Here is a 20,846-nt window from a genome sequence, read left to right as displayed (position 1 = left end):
GAAGACCGAGAAAGACTTGGCTAAAGATGGTGGAAGAAGAAATGCGGGCAAGGGGGGTTAACAAGGAGAGATGCAGAAAATAGGGCAAAATGGAGAAGATTGTCATGGGGACCGCAAGGCTAACCCCCGCTCTAGCAGGGAAAATGGCCTTAAAATGCATGTTGTTGTTGTTGTTGTTGTTCCCTTTCCAGTGAAGGTGGGCGGAGGTTATGTTTCCCCCCTGTCAGTCTGCTTGCTCTGTCTGTCTGTGAGCAGGATTTCTCAAAATGTTGTAGATCGATTCAGACGAACCTTGGTGGACAGGTTGGGTGTGTGACAAGGACGAATTCATTCAAATTTGGTAAAGATCCGAATACGGATGAGAGAATTTTTTACGGTGAAATGTATAGGGCAAGGCCGTCTGCAACGGCGTTTCTGTCCATTCGGTGTATGTATGTATGTATGTATGTATGTATGTATGTATGTATGTATGTATGTATGTCTGTCCCTTCTGTGGGAATTTTTCCGATTTATTCCATTTAAAATTCGTTTTCTCTGCAACTGTTGATCCGATTGACACAAAAATTTTACTATACAAGTGCCTCCTCCTGTATAATTTTTATTGATACATAAGACGTCATGGGTCACGTGGTATGGGCGGCATCTTCGGAAAAACCGAAAAACTTTGCACCTCTATATCTCCGAAACCGCTCCATGTAAAAAAAATTTTGAAAGGTGGCTCATTGTAAAGTACTCCCCATTGGAATAACATACAGTTGTGGCCAAAAATATTGGCACCCTTGCACTTTTTTGAAATAACTCACAATTTTCTCTAAAAATAAGTTGAAATTGGCAAAAGTATTTGGTCTCCACAATTCTTTATTTCACTGTTAATATTACAGAACCTTTGTTTTTGATTCAGTACTTAATATATCCTTTTAAATCAGAAAATAAAAAGAAATGGCATTGATGAAATATTATTGACACCCAAGACTTAATATTTGGTAGCACAGCCTTTGGACAAAATAACTGCAGTCAAGCACTTCCTGTAGCCATGAATGAGCTTCTTATACCTCTCTACTGGCAGTTTGGCCCACTCTTCTTGTGCAAACTGCTCCAGTTCTCCCAGATTTGAAGGGTACCTTCTCCCAACTGCTCTTTTCAGATCTCCCCACAGGTGTTCAATGGGATTTAGATCTGGAGTCATTGCTGACCTCTTCAACACAGTCCAGTATTTTGTCTTGAGCCATTCCTGGGTGGTTTTTGAAGTGTGTTTGGGGTCGTTGTCCTGCTGCAAGACCCATGACCTTTGACGGAGACCCAGGTCTCTGACACTGAGTTGAACATTGTGCTCCAAAATGCCTTGGTAATCTCCTGATTTCATGATGCCATGTACACATTGAAAGCACCCAGTGCCAGAGGCAGCACAGCAACCCCTAAACATCACTGAACCTCCTCCATGTTTGACTGCAGGGAAGGTGTTCTTTTCTTTGAAGGCTTCATTTTGTTTTCTGTAAACATAGAGATATGTTTTACCAAAAAGTTATAATTTGATCTCATCTGTCCACATGACATTCTCCCAGAAGGATTTTGGCTTGTTCAGGTGTGTTTTGGCAAACTCCAGTCAGGCTTTCTTACATCTCTCTCTTAGCAGTGGGGTCCTCCTGGGTCTCCTACCAGAGGAACCGCCTTTCGTTGAGTTGGCGACGGATGGTACGAGTTAAAACTGTCGTACCTTGTGTCTGAAGGTCAGCTTGAATCTGTTTGGCAGTTGATCGAGGTGCTTTCTCCACTATTCGAACAATCCTTCACTGCAATCTTCGATCAAGTTTTCTCTTGCGGCCATGTCCAGGGAGGTTAGCTACAGTGCAATGGGCCTTAAACTTCCTGATAACATTGTGTACGGTGGACACAGGAACATCAAGGTCTCTGGTGATGTGATGGACTTGTAGCCTTGAGATTGTTCATGCTTGGCTATAATCTTGTGTCTAACCTCCTCAGACAATTCTCTGGTTTTCTTTGTTTTCTCCATGCTCATTGCGGTACACACAGTGACACAAAACAGCAGCATGGCTCCTTTTCTCTATTCAAACTGGTTGAATGAGTGATTTTTATATTGCAGGTACCTGCAACTCACCACAGGTGAGTTCAATTCCAAAGTAAAGGAGAATCACCTGCTTGAAATCGAATTATTTTTAGCATCTTCTAAGTGTGCCAATAATATTGTCCTGGCCATTTTAGGATTTCTGTTTGGAATAAGCGAAGATTTCGTAATTTTTTCAGCTTTTTTTGTTTTGTTCCACTGCAAACCAAAGAAATACATGTGCGGATACCAAAATGTTTTTTAATTTCAACAATTTTCTGGAAGAAATGGTGCATTATTTGAAAAAAAGTGCAAGGGTGGCAATATTTTTGGCCACGACTGTATGTTAATGATAATGTCATCAGTGCCTTCATTATGACGTCTTAAATCGACAAGTAGAACACTTGATCCAAGCAGCATGAAATTTATTGAGCATGATCTAGGGATAAGTTGGTCAAGAAAAATAATTTATGTCATTGGTCACATGGTTTGGCAGCCATATTTTTAAGGCGCAGCCTGTAGGGCAATGCCATCTGGAACAGCATTTGCCTGTTGTCCGGTGTATGTATTTATGTATAGCCTTCACAAACTTCCACCATTCAGAGCTGAAAATCTGGTCACATGACAGGGACAGCAGATCCTGCACTCAGCAGATACAATCCTGGCTATGCCGTTGTTAGACTATCGGTCTTGTTTAATTTTTCAAGTGATTCTTCAGCATTGAGTGATCCGGCCAAAAAACGATATATAGCACGTTATTTCAAAGAGTTGTGGACAACTTGTGCCAAAACTTGGTGGATGAGTTGGTTCGATGTCAAAAACAAGCAGATTCGATTTTGGTTCAGGTGCCAATCCAGATCTGGCCTATCGGTGGGATACAAAATGTAAACTGCTCAGCCTGGTGGAGGTATGCTTTCTACCAAGTAATCTTCTAGGTGTTGGTTTTAAATCGGCACAGTGTGGTATTATCCACCAAAAACACTGCTCGATAAGATGGGGCAAGAGAATACTGCATTCTATAGAACCAAATACCATGACATTTCACCCTTGTAAAATCAAGTTCATTGGAGTGGGTTGGGAGGATTAGATATACGTCATGGCTATAATAAAACACGAATCGGAACAAAAATGTTGGTGATTCGTCAAACACAGAACTAGAGTATGAAATTCTACACAGAACAATGTATGTTAGAACTGAAAGTGTGACTAGCGGGGTTGGGTTACCCTGACTAGTACAAACTGAATAACAACAACAACAACATGCATTTTAAAGGCCATTTTCCCTGCTAGAGTGGGGGTTAACCTTGCGGTCCCCATATAGACGGGCATTATTCTGGCCGAAGAGGTCCAAATTCAGTAGCGTGTGCACAACATGAAATTCCAAGTCTAATCTAAGTACCGATGAATGTTTCATCCTGAACGGGTGGCGTAGTATGAACCGGTGTTGTGTCGCACAGATTAGTTTCTGCCTCGACCACGAGTCCCGTGGCATGTTGGGGTGTTCACGAAAGGTAGAACATTGACTGAACAGTTCTCCCAGTCTTCTCGGATACAACAACATATGACCGTGGATTTTACATTGGAGCAGCTACAACCTTAGCTGTTGATCTCTTTGAAGTGATCTTTACACCCAAACACTATCACTCACTGCCAATTCAGGATAGGGTGTCTCAGTGAAATGTGATTCTAACGGTTAGGCAGGTGCAAACAACAACAACATGCATTTTAAGGCCATTTTCCCTGCTAGAGCGGGGGTTAGCCTTACGGTCCCCATGACAATCTTCTCCATTTTGCCCTATTTTCTGCATCTCTCTGTTAACCCCCTTGCCCGCATTTCTTCTTCCACCATCTTTAGCCAAGTCTTTCTCGGTCTTCCCCGTCCTCTACTTCCTTCTACATTCATTTCCATCACTCTTCTCAACCTGTCACTTTCATCCTTCCTCAACACATGACCAAACCATCTCAACCTGTTCCTCTTCACAGCATCAATCACAGGCTCTATTCCCATCATCTTTCGCAATTCATCATTCCATCTTCCTCTCTCTCAACGATACTCCGCACATCCATCGAACCATTCGCATTTCCACCCTTTCCAGCCTTCGTTGCTGCTCTACGTTCATTACCCATGTCTCGCTCCCATAAATCATAACACTTCTCACACATGCAGCATACACCTTTCCCTTCAGCTTCAACGACACTCCCCTCCTCATCAGCACGCCACTCAGTTCCCGAAACTTCTTCCATGCACATCTCACTCGAGGAACCGTTGCCGAGTCTGATCCACCTGGTTAGGCAGGTAATTAATACCAAAATATCCTAACTCGACACCAGTGACACAAATGATTTTTTTTACATGAAATGTATAATCCTCAAGTTTCAAGACATTAACGATGTGCTCAATATGACCTCCCATATGTTCGATACTTTTTTCTTTTTTTTCACAGCAACAGGTTACAGATCACATTGTGAAGGGTGTGTTGCGTAACTCCCGAGATAATCTGAATAACGACATCTTTCAATTCGGCAATTGTGTTTTTTTTCCTCTGAAATACTCTCCCATTGATTAGTCCCCATAATAAATAATCCAGCGGTGACAAATCCGGGAAGGTGGAGACTGGGAACGGGAATTCAGTTGTGTGACTGTTGAGATGATTCCGACATTTTTCCCTCAGCCAAGCGAGACGTTCATTTGAGATGTGCGATGTGGCTACATGTTGTTGAAACGACAAGATTTTCATTATTTCTCATGCTGTTCCATAGGTAAGTCTTCAGCATGTGAAGATAACAATGTGATGTCACAGTTACTGCCCTTTTGGTGTTCGGATTTTCAAAGAAAATAAGGACCGTACCTTTGTGACAAACTCGATCCATACCAGACTGTGATTTTTGGAGAGTGAAGTGAGACTTCTTCATCTTGTTGTGGCTTTACCAGTCTCCAAAATCTGCAATTCTGTTTACCAGACTCGGTGGCGTAATGGTTAGAGCGTCTTCCCCGAGTCTGGGAGGTCAGCGGTTCGAGCCCTGGCCGAGTCATACGAAAGACTTTTAAAATGGTACGTGCTGCTTCTTTGCTCTACGTTCAGCCTTTAAAGGTTAAGAGCCCAGACAATCCCCACCGCTTGGCATTCATGAGGAGGAGGAAATTCCTCCTCAGGAAATTCCCCACTCGGTGTGATGAGAAAAGCAGAGCCATTGTTGAGATGTCGCTGGTACCCAAAGTACCCTTCGGAGCGAGTCGTCTAACTTGTCTCGTCTAACAGGTGTGTGTGTGTGTGTGTGTGTGTGTGTGTGTGTGTGTGTGTGTGTGTGTGTGTGTGTGTGTGTGTGTGTGTGTGTGTGTGTGTGTGTGTGTGTGTGTGTGTGTGTGTGTGTGTGTGTGTGTCAGTGCCTGTCAGTGCCTGCGTGCGCAAGCGATCAGGATTATTTGAGAGAGAGTGAGTGTTAATTTTCTTTGTTGAAAATATGAAACTAATACTCAAGAGAGAAAAAGAGTACCGGTATTTTCATAAAACTGTAAATTGTGGATGTTGATGTCCCCTCTAAAATTCAATCCCCACTTGCATAGCTATGGTTCCTACTGAGTTGGTGCCTATCTACGGTTTGTGAGACGCCAAATATTTTCTTGAAAGTTAGTTAATTAAAAGGTTTTTGTTGTCTTTCTCGTTTCTATGTCGATACCACACAGCTCTTAGGCTACCTCGTTTGCAGCATTTCATCCACTATTTCAAAAACTCCTCCAATTTATCTCCTATTTGACTCGCACTTGATCTATCTTTTGATTACAGATGTCTTTGTGCCCATCTCTCCCTTTAGGCTCTAGCAGTGCTGGGGGTGCTGGCATACATTCACGTTGCCTTCTCCCGATCTCCGACCCTTTGCTTGGATCACGTGTATGATTCGTGGCCACGAGATGGTGTCTTAAGAGTCCAGCTGGAAAGAAACTCTTCACGTCCTCCTGTGACTTTTGAGGTCTTGTTCCCCCCATTGCTTTGTTTTTTTTTTACTGATTAGGATATTGTGCATGCCAGCCACTTCTTTAGGTATGCAGTAATTTGATAAATGATGCTTGCAATATCGACATCTAATCCTCAGCTCAGCATCTCTGCCAAAGTATATGATCCAGTTGTGCAATAAATGTTGATGTTTTTACCTGCCATATCTTTCAACTTGATGTGATAAATATATTTCCGCACTCTTTTGTAGAGCGAGGTGACAAAGGGAAAAACGGAAATGCGCTAACATTGTGGCAGTGAGACAATGTCATGTGAGGCTATTGGAGGTCAGCTTTGCCATGGGATCAGCACAGGAGAGGTCATGGCTAATAAATAGACATAAAGGTTCAAAAGCCTGAACCTCTTCCAGTGACTGATTGTGAAAATAGATAGGTGGATTCATTTAAGGATCCTTCTGAAGTGAGAGGATGAGTCTGATTTTCCAGGAATGAAGGGCATAAGTGACACAGCTGCTTCCTGTCAGTGTTGTGCTATATGGCGTGCAATGTGTACCCATCTGGAAAGTAGAATATGGGGGTTTTCAGTGCATCAGAGAGCTTGTTTATGTATATCAGACAAGACTGCTTTTTCGTGCTCCAGCAGAGAGAAAGGATTCCTTTGATAGAAAGGTGTTGACCGTGTGAGTTGTGGAAGTCGGAGAGCCAGGCGTGAAGCCAGCCTTGTATGCCTCGTGCAGCGAGCTTGGCAAACAGAGCAGGATACCAGATTGTGTCAATTGCCCAAGGTATTTCCAGGAAGACTGTCCTAACCTTGAGATTTATAGTCTCCATCCATTATTGAGAGAGAAGCAACATCATATTGAAAGTTGAATGATTGGAACGGAATCCAAACTGACGTTTTGAGATCAGGGTGTTTGGACAAAAGGAAAGGCTTGCCTTGCCATCTGCAGTGATTATGAAGTATTTTGCTTTGGTTAAAATCAGAAGCAAAATCTTTGTCCTGCATTTGAGAGGATCTGTTTTTTGTTTTTTTTAATCTCTTCTTGTCATGAGGAGTGATGTTAGCTGCTATCCAGGCATATGGTGATGTTACCAAAGGTAAAGGAGAAGCTGAAGAGAGTAGACAGAGGAGAAGCGAGAAGCAAGAACAACAAAGCAGGTTTTGAGGACCTGGGCATTCATGCCGTCTATGCCCAATGCATATTCAAGGCTACAGAAAGCATTGTCTACCTTCTCATGTTTGAGGGTCACAGTCCAAGAGGCAGTGGGTACAAGCAGAATGTGAAACGGTGAGTTGAGTCTTTCTGCTTTGTCTCGAGCAGAATCTGCAGTGGGGCCGTTTGATGGGATGGAGGAGCAGCATAAACAATACAAGCATTACGCCTAGTTCCCCCGTCGTTGAAGTGATGTGAGTTGACAAAGTGGAAGACGCAAGGTGGCCATCTTGGATTTTGACGTGGCGACCCAATTTTCAATAGCGTTCTCCCTTATGCGTAGATACACCCACACACCAGATGCGAAGTTGGTACTTCACTTCTTTTTCAAGATATTCCGCTCACAAGGTTCAGACATACATGGCGGTCGCCATCTTGGATTTTGACATGGCGACCCAATTTTCAATAGCGTTCTTCCTTATGCCTAGATACACCCACACACCAGATTAGAAGTTGGTACTTCGCTTATTTTTCAAGATATTCCGCTCACATACATGGCGGCGGCAATCTTGGCTTTTGACGTGGGTTGCACCCACACACCAAATTAGAATTCGGTCCTTCGCTTACACACGGACGGACGGACACACGGACGGAGGGGAAAACCATAGTCCCCCTTTCGCTCCGCGGTGCGACGGGGGACAATAAGGGCTTGACAAGGCACCACAAGGTTTTTTTTTTGTTTTTTTGGAAGAATAAGACAACTGGTTGGAGAGTTCAGCTATTTAATTATTAAGGTGATGTTTTTTGGCTTCTGTCCAGATGGGCACATGCTTGTTGCAATCCTTAGAGTGACCTGAATTGCCCTCGGTCAGGTTCTCCTTCTATGTTGGGAACTGCTTGATCACAACCATGTCTCCATGGGATTGATTGTATCGGGGCAGAGGTGCTGCATAGGATAGCCTAAGATGGGATGAGATAAACCAGTAGATAAGAGATGGTAGGCCTTTGTGAAAGTATTCCTATGTGGATAGAATATCAGATGCATCTGAGATGAAAGACAAATCATTTTGAGAGACGGCCGGTTGCAGTCCCTGCCAGTTGGTTTGTGTGGATAGCCAGATTCTACGGGATTCAGGACGCTCTCCAATAACATCCAGAATGTGAGGCAAATTAATAACACTAGAGCTTGGGTGGAAAGTTTGGCATTGCTCTATCCAGGAAGGATTTTTACCGTACTGTTGCCAGGTCAATCCTGAGCACAGATAAACACATACACATGTCGCAGACAGGGTGGAAAGAAAGACACTTATTAGCTGTAAGAACGCTGCAGAACTTGGGATGCTGGTTGGTCGCCAGAAAAAAAGACGTAGGGCAAGAGTGGGGTAGACTAGGATGGTGAGGGATGGGATGGGCAGTGAGTGAAAGATGCACGAGAGGAGAGAATTATAACAGGGCATGGGAGAGGAAAGGATGGTGAGAAAATAACAAGTAAAGGAGAAGAAGCATGCACGTTCATTCGGTTGTTTTTAAATAGACACTTGGAATAATTAATCTTTAACAAAATTCAGGATCCTTTTTATTGTTTCACATTATGAATGTTCTTTCATGTCTCCAGGAACCCGAGACTCCACCTACCACTTCCCTCTTTCCCAATGATGCTGAAAATGATATAGAAATAGAGGTAGATGCTGTGGAGGATGAAGTGGAAGACATGGAGAGCTATGCCAATAGCTCTATACAGGTATGACTGAATCGTTACGTGGACTATATTTCTACTCTTAGGCAAAGGTTTAAAAATAATTGTATCCCTGTTATTTTTACAAGTTGTTTTGTATTGGGGTTATTTTCTCTTGTGTGCGTGTGCGCGTGTACACGTACACTCTCGTGCTGCTGGTTGTTCTCGCCATTTGCACCCCGCTTCGGTAAGGGATCTGGTTCATAGACTAAGCTGTTCAACTTTTTCAGAGTTTTGTTCCAAGAGCTCTTTTCAGGATCGTCACCGAACCCCGGGTTGCCTCCAGTTGTAGTTAATTTGTGGTAATATTCCCGGGGATGGTTTTCAAAATCTCAGTTCAGGTTCTTCTTTATCATTCCTGTTGCTCCAATTATCACTGGTACAAATTCCGATGCTCTTCAACTTCCAAGATCTCTTGATCTCATTTTTCAGGTCCTGGTATTTGGTCATTTTCTTTGTTTCTGTGTTGTTTAGGCCAAAATCACTGGGTACTGATATCTCAATCATCAATGCTCTCTTTTCCTTTTGTTCCTGAGTACAATGTCCGGACGCAATGCTTTGTTTTCTATGTTCACACTCGATGGAATCATCAGGTTGTATGTGAGCATGACGTCCTTGTTTTGTCCTTGGTTCGTGTTTCCATGAGTTTTCTGGAACTGACATGTTGATTTTTTGCAGATATGCCAATGAATCACTTTGCATGCTTTGTTGTGCCGTTGTGTGTAAAGTTGTTCTGATAGTTTTTTGCATCCCGAGAGCACGTGACTAGTACCTTCTGTTTCTGTCTTGCAGAATCTACACTTGTCCGTCTGGCTCAGTCCCACCATCTTTTTAAATCCATCCATGTAGTGTCCTTGATCTTGGTTGACCTCTTGGTCGTCCCAGTTGAGTTGACCTCTTCTTAGCCATTCCAATGATCCTTCTTTCTCTATCCACACTCTGTCCAATTCCTTTTTGTATTTTCCTGCTCTTTTGTCATTCTCCCAGTTTTTGGTGTATATTTCTAGGTATTTCTTTTTATATATTTATTTTGTCTTTTTTGCAATTCTTGGGGCTGTATTTGTTGCTGTTTCGATTTTCTGTGTGGCATCTTCTATTTGCACCTGTTTTTGGAAATACTTTGCATGGTGAGTTCGGGATACTTTTTCAGGTTTATTGTGTTCATGTTTATTTACAAATTGCATCCGATAGTCTGTTGAGCATTTCACTTAATCAGTAAGTCCTACACTCGTCACTCTGTGCACCTGGTTGAGTTCCATCAGGCCGCTCCCTCACTCTCTTCTCGGCAGGTACATTCTCGGGATGCACCGGTTTTTGTAAAACATTTTGTGGAAAGTAAGGAGTTTTCTCGTTTTGATGTCTAACTTGTTGATTTCTGATTGGGGCCAGTTTATTATTCCACAGCTATATTGGAACACTGATACTGCAAGCTGGTTTATGGCTTTGATTTTGTTTCTTGGGGAGACGTATGTTTTCAGGATCAGCTTCATTGTACATAGTATTCTTCAGCAATTTTTTTTGCACATTTGTTTATGACATATTTGGTGGCCCTCTTCTACTCCGAGGTATTTGTATGATTCTTTTGTGACATATTTGGTGACCTCTTCTCCTCTGAGGTATTTGTATGATGCTTCGTTTTCCAACTGCTGTATTGTTGTTTCAAGGTCCATTTTTATGGTGTCCGTTTTTGTTGGTTTACCCTGTACAAATGTGCACTTGGTGCACTTGTCTAGTCCAAATTCCATTTGAATGTCCTCGGAAAACCATTTTACTAGTTTTATTTGTTCTGTCAATTTTTCATCATTTGGTGAGAAGAGCTTTAAATCATCCATGTATAGTAGATGTGTCAACTTTCCTGTTTCTTTGGATGTTCTTCTATTGGTTATTAGGGTGCATCCGTGTCCTTGTTCATTGATGAGGTTACTTAGTGTGTCCAGAGCCAGACAAAACAAAAGGGGGGAAAGTCTCTCTCCCTGAAAGATCCCATGCCGTATCTTCACATCTGGTATTTCGATATTTCCTTCAGAGTGCTGTAATATCAATGTGGTCTTCTAGAGCTCCATTATTTGGGGATTGATTTTGTGTATTTGCATGCATTTTATCATCCACGAATGTGGGACACTGTTGAAAGCTTTCTTGTAGTCTATCCAGGTAGTCGACAATTTAGTTCTTCGCATTTTGCAATTTTCAAGTATGGCCTTATTCAGTAGTAGGTGGTCAATTGTTCCATAACACCCTTTCTTAAATCCCTTTTGTTCTGCTTCTAAACGTCCTTGCTGTGTTAGATGATGGTACATCATTTCTCTTTCGAAGTGTGGAGCATTGGTGGTGGAGAGTCAATGCTTTCTGTCGGAGTTGATGCCCTGGGTTCTGCTGGTGTTGAGGCTTGAGAAAAGCTGTCTGTTAGTCTGGTGTGCTTGAATTATTTTCATTTTGTACATTTCCTTGTAACACCGGCAGTTTTATTCTATCTCTCTTAAACTGCCCACTTCCGTCCATATTTGGATAGTAGATGGCAAATAGGCGATTGCTTTTTCTATGTGGATGAAGGATTCCTGTATTGCTATTGTTGTCATCTGATTTGGATGCGGTGTCAGAAGTTCAGCCACTTGCTCGCGCTGAAGTGATCAAACCCATTGTTGTTCAAGTTGGGTTGAGTCCTCCTTCATCAGGTCATCCCCATGCGATGTAAGCATTTGAAACACTTCTTCCTCATCCAATGGTTTTTGTTCGTTCAGCACAAAAATATCCCATGAAATGCACTTTATATCAAACTAATCGTTAGGGTAAAACGTGTGCGTTTGAGTCCAACCAACCCAAGTTATCGCTAACCCTAACCATTGATGCATGAGGATGGGGGGGGGGGGGGTGACTCGGCAGAGTGGGCACGGTGTCAGCTGGACTTCCGCTCCACAAACTGATAATGACGTGGCACATATTCAAAACGACGTAAAGTTGGTTGTGGTATGACTTTTGGTGAACTCTGATCCCTAATGTTTTGGCAACATTCTTGCGAAATGACGCTATTTGGCATGACGTACACCAGCGAATCCCTGTACACATATAAATGTAACAGGATTTTTTTTTCCCCCTTAAACACCCTCCCCCTCTCCATAGTTTGAGCTTCAGATGGAACCAGGAAGAATTGTTCCTGACAATACTGAGCTGTCAGGAAGTGGCAAAGGGGCCTTAACGAGATCTGGAAAAGCCATTGGAAAAATGAGACTTCCCAAATCACTTCCTCATTCTCTTTGGACTTCTCTCCTGGGTGGTTTCTCCAGCCAAACAGGTTTTGCATCAATTGCATAATCCTTTCTGACTGCTATTGAGCTTTTGAAACTATACGTTTCATTGATCTCATCTACCTTATTCCTGATGATATTGTGTACGCATGTAACTTGTACAGTGCCTATAGAAAGTCTACACCCCCTCTCAAATTTTTACCTTTTGTTCCCTTATAGCCTGGAATTAAATTGCATTACATCAGACTTTTCCTACCTTTATTTACACATCGTAACCCACAACTTCCAAGTGACAAATTATACAAATGTCGGAAAATTAATTAAAAATACAAAACTAGATTATCTTGGGTTGGATAAGTGTTCACCCCTCTGAGTTAATACTTTGTGGAAGCACCTCAAACAGCAATTACAGCTGTGAATCTGTTGGGACAGGTCTCCACCAACTTTGCACACCTTGATTGGGCAATATTTTCCCATTCTTCTGTACAAAACTGTTCAAGCTCAGTCAAGTTATGTGGGGAGTGTTGATTGACAGCAATCTTCAAATTATGCCAAATATTTTTGGTTGGGGCTATGACTGGGCCACTCATGCACCTTTATCTTGTTAATCATTAGTGACTCCAGTGTAGCTTTGGCTGTGTGCTTCGGGTCGTTGTCATGCTGAAAGGTGAACTTCCGTCCCAATTTCAGCTTTCTTGCAGAGGGCAGCAGGTTTTCCTCTAGGATTTTTCTGTATTTTGCTCCATCCATTTTCACTTCTATCCTGACAAGTGCCCCAGTCCCTGCTGATGAGAAACATCCCCATAACATGATGGTGCCACCCCCATGCTTCACAGTAGGGATGGTGTTCTTTGGGTGATGTGCTGTGTTGGGATTTCACCGAACGTAACGTTTTGCATTTAGGCCAAAAAGTTCCATCTTTGTTTCATGAGACCACAAAACCTTTTGCCACATGGATTCAGAATCTCCGGAGTGGTTTTTTGCATACCTCAATTGGGACTTAAGGTGGGCTTTTTTGAGTAATGGCTTCTTTCTTGCCACCCTGCCATACAGGTCATACTTGTGGAGTGCTTGAGATATTGTTGTCACATGCACACAGTGACCAGTCTTTGTCATAAAATCCTGTAGGTCTTTCAAAGTTTCCATTGGTCTCTTGGTGGACTCTCTGATCAATCTCCTCCTTGCTCGGTCATCTAGTTTGGAGGGACGGCCTGATCTAGGCAGGATCTTGGTGGTACCATACGCCTTCTACTTTTTAATGATTGTCTTGACTGTTCTCCAAGGGATATTGAAGGCCTTTGAAATATTTTTATACCCATCCCCTGATCTTTCCACAACTTCAACCATGCCTTTCCACAACTATATCCCAGAGGTCTTTTGAAAGCTCCATGGTGCTCATGGTTGAGTCTTTGCTGTGAAATGTACTACCCAGCAGAGGAAACTTGCAGGAACAGCTGATTTTACTCTGAAATATTCAGAATCATATCAATTTAACACAGGTGGAGGCCAATTAACTTGGTGTGTGATTTTGAAGGAGATTGGTTATACCTGAGCTAATTAGGGAGCAATTGGTACCCCATTGAAATTGCTAAGATTGTTATTATTACTAGGGCATGCCCGTACTATATATATATCTAAAATTATATCCCGCCCCCCCCTCTATTTACATGAAATGGTTTGGTCCATTCGCAAAGCCAAAGCGAACGGCTTGCGAGTACGGTGACAATCCCCCCCCTCTATTTACATGAAATGGTTTGGTCCAAAGCGAACGGCTTGCGAGTACGGTGACAATCCCCCCCCTCTATTTACATGAAATGGTTTGGTCCAAAGCGAACGGCTTGCGAGTACGGTGACAATCCCCCCCCTCTATTTACATGAAATGGTTTGGTCCAAAGCGAACGGCTTGCGGAGTTTGGTAAAGAAATCGCCATAGCTCGGTAACTACTTCTCCGATTAATATGAAACCTTGAAAAGGCACATCCTCGGGTCCCCAGCAATATACCTGGCAAGTTTCAAGTATATCGGACCCGTGGTTGTCGAGAAACAGCGGTCACAGACAAACATACAAACATACAAACATACAAACATACACACAGAGATTACTGGAATTATAGATAGACTAGGGCATGCCCGTACTATATATATATCTAAAATTATATCCCCCCCCCCCCCCCCCTCTATTTACATGGAATGGTTTGGTCCATTCGCAAAGCCAAAGGCAAAGCGAACGGCTTGCGAGTACGGTGACAATCCCCCCCCTCTATTTACATCAAATGGTTTGGTCCATTCGCAACGACCACAGAACCCCCCCCCCCTCTATTTACATGAAATGGTTTGGTCCATTCGCAACGCCAAAGCGAACGGCGAACGGCTAAATCGCCATAGCTCGGTAACTACTTGTCCGATTAATTTCAAACCTTGAAAAGGCACATCCTCGGGTCCCCAGCAATATACCTGGCAAGTTTAAAGTATATCGGACCCGTGGTTGTCGAGAAACAGCGGTCACAGACAAACATACAAACATACAAACAAACATACACACAGAGATTAGTGGAATTATAGATAGACTAGGGCATGCCCGTACGTGGGTGCCCGTTCCTTGCCAAAAAAAAAAAAAAACGCTACCCGGACGCTCTACCCCGCCCGTACGCCCGTAAACAAAAAAAACAACGCTCTTCGCTTCCGCCCTTCGCTCTGACTGAATTGGGAGAAATAATGCGCATAAGAAATCGAGAAATTATTATTTTCTCCGGAAGAAATCGAATTACGTACCGTAATGGCGCACGCGCTGGGCTCAGCTCGCTCTCACATCGGCCACGCCTACGCAATAACGCGTTCTGTGATTGGCTGCCGGAAGTGCAGTCCTCACTGTCCGGAAGGTCGCAAATCGCAGTTACGATGAATCGCAAATTAGTTTTAATTAGTTTTAAAACATAGTTTAACGGCAACATAGTTTGCCGACGGGAAATAAATGAATACGCTCTCAAATGTGCCATCCGAGGCAGAGTCTGTTCGCCACGTTCGGCACACGTGATAGCTCGCTGCTCTCTGATTGGTTGAATCGTTTTTTGGACATAGCTCGGTAACTACTTCTGCGATTAATTTAAAACCTTGAAAAGGCACATCCTCGGGTCCCCAGCAATATACCTGGCAAGTTTCAAGTATATCGGACCGGTAGTTGTCGAGAAACAGCGGTCACAGACAAACGTACATACAAACATACAAACATACAAACATACAAACATACAAACATACACACAGAGATTGCTGGAATTATAGATAAGATGATTCCATGAAATTTGCTGGTGACCTTCAGGTTAAACCGTTCATCGTAGGAACTTGAAAGTTTGACCATGTATGATATACCACTTCACTTGATGCATATCCTAAGTGACATTGTGAGTTCATTGTGAGTGACATCATAGGTCACGTGACCTGGCCACCATATTGGATTTATTGAAAATCTTAAAAATCTATCTCGTCCATTTTTCGACCTATTGAGATGAACCTTGGCATACATATAGTCCACCTCGAGGCAAAGAACGCCTTTTTCTCCAATTATTTTTTATTTTATTTTTTTGCTAATCAGTATACGGCAGGCCAATTTAAAAAGTCCTGACTCGGCTTTTTTTATTATTAATATTGTGATTCCATGAATTTTGTATCAACCTACAGGCCAAACCGCTAGTCAGATGAACTTGAAACTTTGACCAATTATAATATGTCACTTGATTGGATGCTTATCCTAATTATGATGTCATAGGTCACATGACATGGTGGCCATATTGGATTACATGAAAATATTTAAAATGCATCTATGCCTTTGTTTTTCGTTAAACAAAGGTTCGTTAAACAAACGTTTGTTTGTCGTTAAAGGCGGCAAAAAGGGTTGGCGTCAGGAAGGGCATCCGGCCGTAAAACATTGCTTCAAAAAGGGGACCGAAAAACAACAACAACCACGGTCCCCGAAAAAGGCCAACCCCCGCTTGCGGGGAAAAATGGCCTCTAAAGGTGGTTTTTTTTTTTTTTTATGCCTTTGTTTTTCGATCAATCGTGTTGAAACTTTGACCACATGGTATGCCACGTGATTGGATACATATCCTAAATATGACGTTGTAGGTCATGTGACATGGCCATATTGAATTACATGAAAACATTAGAAACGCTTCATTCTTCGATTGATCGAGTTGAAATTTGGACCACTTATAGTATGCCAATTTTCTTAATGTGTATGCTAAGGATGATGTCATAGGTCACATGACATGATGGCCATATTGGATTTCATGAAAACTTTTGAAACACACCTCTCCTTCATTATTCGATTGGAGTTGAAACTTAGACCACTTGTAGTATTTCACTTGCGTTGATGTATATCCAAAGGATGATGTCATAGGTCATGTGACCTGAAAGCCATATTGAAAAATTAAAAAGGCAACTCATTCATTTTTCAATCGATTCTGTTCAACCTTTAAATAATCGGATCCGGGCTGCCATTGTCAATGACTCTAGTGCGCATTTGTCCAATCAGAGTGGGGTGTCTTGGTCCCCGGTGCATCACTGCTTGCAGTTTTGATTTACAATTGTTATTATAAGGATTTATGCCAGGAAGAGGAACGACAGACGTGCTTTTTATTGTGAGGCAGTTGCAGGAGAAGTACATGGAGAAGAGGAAGAAGTTGTTTCTTGGGTTTGTTGATCTGGAGAAAGCATTCGATAGGGTTCCACGTGAAGTAGTGACATGGGCATTGAGGATGTTAGGAGTGGAGGAATGGTCGATCAGAGTAGTGATGGCAATGTACAAAAGAGTGCGCACAGCTGTAAGGACGAAGGACGGGAACAGTGGTGAGTTTGAGGTGAAGGTGGGAGTGCATCAGGGGTCGGTACTAAGTCCACTACTATTTGTAGCTGTGATGGAGGTGCTGGCTCGGAACGTAAAGGAGGGTTTACCGTGGGAGTTGTTGTATGCAGATGATCTGGTGTTGATTGCAGAAAGTATGGATGGACTGAAGGAGAAGATGAACAAGTGGAAGGAATGTATGGACACAAAAGGTCTGAAGGTGAATATCGGAAAAACGAAGGTGATGACAAGTGGTAAAGCATGTGGTGAGGTGAAAAGAACTGGGAAGTGGCCCTGTGCTGTGTGTAGGAAGGGTGTCAGAGTGAATTCCATTCAATCTACAATGTGCGCTGAGTGGGTTCATCAAAAATGTAGTGGTTTGAGAGGGTCATTAACCAGTGTGACAGCTACATTCAAGTGTAAGGTGTGCACAGAGGGAGCTGCAGATGGAGGAAATGTTGAGTTGGATCTTGGAGACGGCGTGAAGCTGGAAGGTGTGAAAACATTTTGTTACCTAGGAGACATGCTGAATGGAGAAGGTGGATCAGACTCGGCAACGGTTGCTTGAGTGAGATGTGCACGGAAGAAGTTTCGGGAACTGAGTGGCGTGCTGACGAGGAGGGGAGTGTCGTTGAAGCTGAAGGGAAAGGTGTATGCTGCATGTGTGAGAAGTGTTATGATTTATGGGAGCGAGACATGGGTAATGAACGTAGAGCAGCAACGAAGGCTGGAAAGGGTGGAAATGCGAATGGTTCGGTGGATGTGTGGATTATCGTTGAGAGAGAGGAAGACAAAAGATGATGGGAATAGAGCCAGTGATGGATGCTGTGAAGAGAAACAGTTTGAGATGGTTTGGTCATGTGTTGAGGAAGGATGAAAGTGACTGGTTGAGAAGAGTGATGGAAATGAATGTAGAAGGAAGTAGAGAACGGGGAAGACCGAGAAAGACTTGGGTAAAGATGGTCGAAGAAGAAATACTGGCAAGGGGAGATGCAAAAAATAGGGCAAAATGGAGAAGAATGTCATGGGGACCACAAGGCTAACCCCCGCTCTTGCAGGGAAAATGGCCTTAAAATGCCTGTTGTATTATAAGGAGGTGGACACTTATAAGGGGGTGGACAATTGTTATTATAAGGGGGTGGACACTTATCCAACCAATATATTCTAATTTTGTATTTTTCATTAATTTTCTGAAATTTGTAGAATTTGTTTTTCACCCTGGAAATTGTGGGTTACGATGTGTAAATAAAGGTTGAAAAAAGTGTGATTGAATGCATTTTAATTCCAGGCTACCAGGCAACAAAAGGTGAAAATTTTGAAAAGGGGTGCAGACTTTCTATAGGCACTGTATTGTATACATGTCGTGAGTTTTAATCCTTTCCCCAGGAATAAGCACCTTGTTAAACTCGGACAGTGTACCAGAGGTTTATTATAGATAAGAATACATGCATGGGAGACGTGGCGTTTAGGCCAGTAACACCACTTGCTATAACATCATGGTTCTTACACAGCCAGCACCAACATCTCAGTGAGCCACAACCCGTAGTCGGCTTAATATACTTCAAAGATCAAATAACTCAAAACAATGTCCCAAGTTGACAAGGCAGAATAAGCCTCATACTGAAGGAATGTTTTGCCAAGGCCAAAGCATTGGATTTTGTCAACAGTTTCGTAGAGCCAGAGAACCAGGTGCCGGACTGGAAATGGGTCACAGTGTGACGCTGCTGCCACCATCAGGATAGGGATTATAATGAAATCCCTTACATACACTCCTGCATTCAGTGGCAACATAATCTTTTTTATTATTATTATCATTATGTACCTTTCGCTTTCCCTTCCCTCTTTTTTTTAATGTCTTTCAATGACTTTAAATAGCAGCTTGTGTCTGTATATATATATATATATATATATATATATATATATATATATATATAATATTTGTTTGCATGTTGATATTTTCTTCTTTGCGTTTTGATTCTTCCCAGAGGCCTGTGTGTTAGAATTTTCTCTGGAGTATGGATTTCTTCGGCTTTCCCATGCTACTCGTCATCATCTCAAGATTCCCGTTATGGTCGTTACTCTTGGTAAGATCTCCATGTATATGCAACATTTGTATTTGATATTCTGCCCAAAAATATAATCATCATGTTGGGAGGGGAAAACAAATCGCTGACTATTTGCTTTTGTTGCATCATCCTTTTGTTCTTTCGTAAATTTCCATTCATTTAGCATCATCATTGGTCAACAAGTATTGAATGTGCATTGTAGAATATTAAAAGTTGATATTCTAAACATTTTGCATTTCTTTCACACGGTTAATTAATTCTAAAATAAATATTTTACATATCATTCATTCATTCATTTTGTATTCAGCTGGTGCTTGCTGGATGCATCATTGCTGGGAGTGTGGCTGTGCCACTGATGCAGTGGCCCCTGTCGATTAGGGTAGGAATTTGGAAGTTTGCTAGGATGTGGGGCAGATCATGGGGCAGATCCAGGAATTCATTCAAAGGGGTGGGGTCCAGAAATCAGAGGAATGGGTACATACTCGCCCAGATGCTGCGAGCACAAAGCTTTAGGATTTTAAATACTATCGGACAGACAGACGGAGCATCTTCTGACCACATTGACAACATGTTGGGAAGAGAACACAAATCATTAATTTCAATTGTAAAATACATTTCTTTGGCCGACAAAGTCGCCGGAGGCATTATGTTTTCAGTTTATCCGTCTGTCTGTCCGTCCGTCCGTAATAGGTTTTCGTTACCGCGATAACTTGAGAACGGCTAAAGGGATCATAGTCAAACTTGGCACAGGTATGTGTAGTGAGGTAAAGATGAACTGATTCGATTTTGGGGTCACGAGGTCAAAGGGCAAATGTCAAATGTCATGTTAGGTAAACACTTATCGTGATAACTTGTGAACCAGTGATGGGATTCTGACAAAATTTGGTACACTTATGTTGAATGAGGCAAAGATTAAGTGATTAGATTTTGGGGTCAACGTTCAAATTTGTAATAGGTCTATAACTTGAGAATGGCTTAAGTGATCCAATTCAAACTTGGTACAGTTTTGTATAATATTGTAAAGATTAAGTGGTTGGATGTTGGGGTCAAAGGTCAAATCTGTAAAAGGTCTATAACTTGTGAACGGCTGAAGTAATCTAATTCAAACTTGGTACAGGTAAGTATAATGATGTAAAGATTAACTGATTAGATTTTGGGGGTCCTGAGGTCAAAGGTCAGAAGTCATGTCAGGTAAAAATGTGAACTTGTGAACAGCTGAAGGTATTTAAATTAAAACTTGGTGCAGGTATGTATAATGATGTAAACATGAACTGATAAAATTTGGGGGTCAATAGGTCAGAGGTCATGTCAGGTAAAAATGTGCTAACTTAGGCACAGCTGAATGGATTTAAATCAAACTTGATACAAGTATTATAATGTAATAATGTGGGCGGAGGCATATCAGTCGACGTCGAAGAGTGCCTTTCTAGTTATTTTTAATTTTGACATGATTGAGTTGGAACCTGTAGCTTTGTCAATTTAAATGGACACCAGTCACTCAACAAATACTCTGAATGATGTTTTTGATGCTTGCATGTAAGCGGTACCACACAAAATCAAAATAAATATACATATATGCACACTTTATACCACTTTAAAACATTTTTTTTAAATTCCAACATGCTGGCATCAGACTCTCAAGCTGGGGATTGTGAGTTTGAATCCCGTCTGGGTTGAATGTATATTTTTTCCCCTTACTTTTTCAAATCTTTTATATCATCTTCAATAAAGTCTTGTTCGATGAACAAATGCGTTTAGTTCGTATTTAAAATGTATTTTGTGAAAAATTCCAGGGGCA

General features: G+C 42.1%; 1 protein-coding gene across 1 annotated transcript in view; it reads left to right on the top strand.

Annotated features, from left to right (window-relative positions):
• The window catches only part of LOC137425314 (membralin), a 42,253-nt gene that overhangs the window by 3,589 nt on the left and 17,818 nt on the right, over positions 1 to 20,846 (top strand). Inside the window, exons 2-5 of the mRNA XM_068113613.2 lie at positions 5,876 to 6,031; positions 8,784 to 8,909; positions 12,021 to 12,192; positions 18,968 to 19,066. Of these exons, the coding sequence (XP_067969714.2) occupies positions 5,876 to 6,031; positions 8,784 to 8,909; positions 12,021 to 12,192; positions 18,968 to 19,066 (553 nt within the window). The remainder of the gene's footprint in view (positions 1 to 5,875; positions 6,032 to 8,783; positions 8,910 to 12,020; positions 12,193 to 18,967; positions 19,067 to 20,846) is intronic.

Source organism: Myxine glutinosa, chromosome 4 (genome assembly GCF_964187855.1).
Source record: "Myxine glutinosa chromosome 4, kmMyxGlut1.1, whole genome shotgun sequence".
Classification (NCBI taxonomy): Eukaryota; Metazoa; Chordata; class Myxini; order Myxiniformes; family Myxinidae; genus Myxine; species Myxine glutinosa.
The sequence above is the reverse complement of the archived record's forward strand: the minus strand, read 5'-3'. Positions and strand labels throughout refer to the sequence as shown.